Raw genomic sequence first — 5,000 nt, forward strand, 5'->3', positions numbered from 1 at the left:
CATTATCGTTCATTATCACAATTATCACTTCTATCATATACTTCTATCCTTTATCTTTTCTCTTACTTACGATTTCTCTTTTCCTCCTATCCTTGCAGCCTTCGTAGTAGTAGTAGTAATAGCATCATTATCACAATTATCACTTCTATCATATACTTCTATCCTTTATCTTTTCTCTTACTTACGATTTCTCTTTTCCTCCTATCCTTGCAGCCTTCGTAGTAGTAGTAGTAATAGCATCATTATCATAATTATCACTTCTATCATATACTTCTATCCTTTATCTTTTCTCTTACTTACGATTTCTCTTTTCCTCCCATCCTTGCAGCCTTCGCAGGACTAACGAGTTCGGTGCAGAATCTCCTCGAACGTCTGGACGCACGCCTTCACGAGGGGTCACTGGGAGCAGCGTGGCGCGTCTTGGCCGAGAGTCCCGGGCTGCGGAAGCGTCTTGAGGTCGCCCTGGATCACCGCTACGTCGCCTTCCGAAGGGCGGACACTTTGCAGACAGGTGGGTGTGGATCGGCTGGATGGTGGGGGGTGAAGATTATGTGGATTTTTGAAAATTATGTTTTTTTTATTTTTTTTATTTTTTTAAAGAGGGTAGGTTATTTATTTATTTATTTTTTTGCATTAGAATACATTAGTTATATGTTTCTTCGGACACCATACAACTGCTAACTATCTACCATGAAAAAAATGATAGAAAACTATCTAAAAATATATATAATAATAATAATAATAATAATAATAATAATAATAATAATAATAATAATAATAATAATCCACACCCACCTTCTCCCAACCCCGCCCATCCCCCACCCACCCACCCACCCATCCCCCACCCCCCGCAGGCAACTTCGGCTACCGCGCGCGCCTCAACGGGGAACCCATCGTGCACGCCAAGGACCTCACGCTGCCGCCCTTCCTCTACGGGACGCCCCTCGACCTGCCCGCCAGCCTCGCCAACCTGGTCGCGCGGGAGGTCGTCTTCAAGCTGCCCTGCCCAGACTGCCCCGACGAGCCCCTGGAGCGTCCTCGGGTGCTGGGGGTGAGTGAGAGGGGGTGACGGGGGGAGGGAGGGAAGAGGGGTTGAGGGGAGAAGGAAGGAGAGGAGGAGAGGTGAGGGGGATGGAGGGAGGGGAGGAGAGAGAGAGGAAGGGGGGTTGAGGGGGGCGGGGGGGAGGAAGGAGGGAAGGAAGAGGGGTTGAGGGGGATGGAGGGAGGGAGAGAGGGAAAGAAGGAAGGAGGGAGGGAAAGAAAGAAGGGGGGAGGGGGAGGGAAGGAGAGGGGTTAGGGGGAGGGAGGGGGGGAAGGAAGGAGGGAGAGGGGCAAGGGGTGAGTGAGAAGGGGAAGGAAGGAAGGAGGGAGGGAGAGGGGAGCGGGAGGGAAGGATAGGAGAAGGGAGGGGGGTGGGTGTAGGGGAGGAGGGAAGCAGTGAGTAAGAGGGGCAAAGGGGATAGGGAAATTGGAGGGGTGAGTGAGGAGGAGAAGGGGTAATTGAAGTTATTCTGGTTAGGCTTTTTAAAGGTGGAGAGAAAGAAAGGAAAAGAGAGAGAGGGAGGGAGGGAGATAGTTAAATAGAGAGAGAGAGAGTGAGTGAGTGAGTGAGTGAACGAGTGAGTGGATGGGGAGGGGGTTACGTGAGTGAGTGAGCACCGTAAGGGTTCCATGCATTTTACCTTCCCCATTATCACTCTCTCACTAAGCAAATATACCCACCTCTCGCACTCTTTCAGGAAGGCCAACAGCTTCCGAGCGTGAAGGTGGCCGTGTTCGTCGAGGATCGCGTGCCCTTCTTCAGGCTGTTCCTCCGCCGCCTGGGCCGCCTCCACTACCCGAAGGACAGGATAGCGCTCTTCATTTACATCTCGGAGGCCGCGTCGCAGCACGTCCAGGAGGTAGGCTTCCACTGACCGCAAAGGTGGCTGCTTCTGCTGACGGAAAGAAATAACGAACGGCATAAGGCAATCGATATGATTTCAGATAACGTACAATAGCCCCTGCTATATCGATGTCGAAATTAAGTGCGGAAGACACATTGGTAATAAGGCAGCTTAGAGTGGAAAAAGGGGAACTGTGGGTATATCGAGAGTCACGAATTTATATAAGAATAATTCATTTCGAGGTACATCTGATGTCCTATTATCTCGCCATATGAACTGCATTCTTCCACGTCAGTTTGCAGGTCTTTGAGGAAGTGACAGGGGTCAGTCTTCGTAATCGAAGGATTTTGAACTCGAAGATGGAGTTACGCGGCTAAAGGCACGGAACACCAGTGTGATCTCGTGACCTTCTTGGATGGCGCAGGTGACTCGTGTTCGTCTTAGTGCAGTAGATATGGCGCTAGATGTTGTTTCCAGTCTTGATTTTATTCATTCACCTGATTCTTCCTCTGCTACCATCTGGGTTTTCTTGAAGTATGTGTGGAGGTCGAATATTAAGCTTGCACACGAGCTCGAAAAATAGTTCTCGTAAAATTTCAGGATTTAGCAACAAGTATGATATTGTTACCAGATGAGTTGGACGATCTTGAGATTCTTTGGTTCCCAGTCAACTTTACGGAAAATGGATTAAAAGCAATAGGGTCTCCGAGGCAGATTCTTTTCTCTAAGTGGAAGGACAGAGTGTTTGTGTAACTGCATGAAGGACCTGCATCTATTAGATATATGCTGAAGGGAGCTGATGTAGCCTGGATCGATGCCCTGCTGTTTGAGAGTTGTGGTGACTGGTTCGACTTTCATTGAATCGAAGGCCTTGTGATGATAAAGTCGAGTGCAGCGAGTGTGTTGCATATATTCTTTTTTACGATTTAGTCGACTGTTTGTAGGTGATTGATAACTATGTAGCTTTTCCTTTTCCTTTTTTCCAATGATTGGTCTCCATCTAGAATTTGGCAGTTATGTAGGTTCGATTAGACAGTTAAGGAGGCTTATTGAGTCCAACGAAATATTAAGCATTGTTTTCTTGTGGAACAGGACTATTTTAGTTTCCCAGTTATTTGATGAGATTGAATAGTCCTAAACAAAATATAAAATAATAGGTCAAATAGTTTCTGAAAGACGTGTACTTTAGTATCTTTCAGAAGGTTATTTGTGCTGTTATATAGCCTGAAAATATTGACGACTTTTTCAACCATGTAATTAGTGGAAAATCTGTAAGGTCGTGGTTGATTTCGTCAACGATTTGCTGAAGGTTTTAAAGTTAATTGGAGGAATGGAACTCCTGAAGGCATTTTAGATTTAAAAAAGAGCATTGGATAGATATATATTTCTGTAATCATTAGTGTATTTAAATTACCTCTAGCAGGGTCCATAAATAAAAGAAATCAGGAAGTACGGCTGCCCTCTTATCTCCTTCTTTCACCCTCCCCCATCTACCTTTCGCCTCCACTCTCCCTTTTCCTTTCCCTTGCCCTCTCCCCTTCCCCTTCTCCATCCACTTCCACTCCTACATTACTTCTTATCCTCTCCTCTCCAATTATTGTAAAAATGATAAATGTGCATAAACTGGCGGTCTAACAACTTGAGTGCAATAACTTGCCACGAAGAATAATGATAGTAATGATAACAGCAACAGTAATGATAATGAATATAAGGTAATAATGATTATGATAATATTAATGATAATGATACTAATGATAACGATGATGATAATGAATAATGGAGATAATCAGGATGATAATAATAATGCTACTGCTGCTACTACTATTACTACTACAAATGATAATAATAATAATATATAATGATAATGGTAGTAATAATTATAGAGTTAGAATAATAGGATGCCTTAATGCGTGTGTGTGTCATTTTTTAATATTAATGTTGTCAATTATCAACCGATTTCACATGAAAGTGAAGCGACTTTAACTTATGTTTTCTGGCTCTACTTGCTAACGGATGGTCGGACGAAATAAAATCACTAATATAATAAAAAAATTATTTCATGTGGATATTAAAATACACCTAGTCCGCAGAAGGAAACCATGCGTATGTGTATTCCTGTGTATCTGCCTCTTTGCTGGAAATTATATTCTGAAAGTAGATAGGCGGGGAGGGGGAAGTAAAAAAAACTACGGACAGGCAACCCACATTTCACCACAACAACGAGCCAACCCATAAGATATACTCCATTTACTTCCCTAGTTCAGTTTTGGTTATTTTTCTTTTACATTATTCTACAATATTTTGAGGTTCAAGTTTGGAAAAACGTCAGAAAGAGGAAAGATGTCTATTGTAATTTGCTCTTGTTCAAAGCCTAAACTGACTATACTAATGCATTTTGAACGAATCCTAAGTATATATATGTGTGTATGTGTGTGCATATATATATATATATATATATATATATATATATATATATATATATATATATATGCATATATAATCACGACTTACCATATCAATATCAGTGATTGATTGCAATAATTAAAATTTTTAAGTTACCTTTGTATTAAACATAAAATATATCAGGATTTGTTTTTATGTTCTTCTGTTTTAACTGGAATTTCTTGGACGCAGTTCGAAGATTTTGTTGACAAGTACGAGATGCAGTACCAGGATGTAGGCGTGGCTTATCCCGACATGGGATTCGACTACAAGAAGGCTCACAGGCTCCTTTGGTGGGTAGAAGGCCTGTCTTAGAAATCGGCTTACTGGTCAGCCTTGTAACATATCAGACATTTCTATTATTGATATTAATGCTGTTTATTATTAGCAATGGTTTTGACATCGATGGGTCATGTTCGAATCGATAATGACACCTTTACAATGCTAAAAAAAAAAAACACACACACACACAGTCGTTATACCAGTTACACCCGTTTCCCTCTTGTTCGCAGGCTGGAAGCGTCGAAGTCCAACGAAGACTATTTGTTCATGCTCGACGCAAATGTCCAGCTCACCAACCCCGACATCCTGCAGGATCTCATGCGTAAGAGGAGGTAGGGACACGACGCAGTCTAACGGCCGGTTTGTTAAAATTGTGCCAGGCCCGACCCA

The 5,000-nt window shown here is 42.8% G+C and overlaps 1 protein-coding gene across 1 annotated transcript in view; it reads left to right on the forward strand.

Moving 5' to 3' along the window:
* The window catches only part of LOC113818662 (procollagen-lysine,2-oxoglutarate 5-dioxygenase 1), a 33,192-nt gene that overhangs the window by 22,310 nt on the left and 5,882 nt on the right, over nt 1-5,000 (forward strand). Inside the window, exons 6-10 of the mRNA XM_070145591.1 lie at nt 329-511; nt 855-1,051; nt 1,740-1,901; nt 4,521-4,621; nt 4,841-4,942. Coding sequence (XP_070001692.1) covers nt 329-511; nt 855-1,051; nt 1,740-1,901; nt 4,521-4,621; nt 4,841-4,942 — 745 coding nt within the window. The remainder of the gene's footprint in view (nt 1-328; nt 512-854; nt 1,052-1,739; nt 1,902-4,520; nt 4,622-4,840; nt 4,943-5,000) is intronic.

The sequence above is a fragment of the Penaeus vannamei genome, chromosome 34, assembly GCF_042767895.1.
Source record: "Penaeus vannamei isolate JL-2024 chromosome 34, ASM4276789v1, whole genome shotgun sequence".
NCBI classification, from domain to species: domain Eukaryota; kingdom Metazoa; phylum Arthropoda; class Malacostraca; order Decapoda; family Penaeidae; genus Penaeus; species Penaeus vannamei.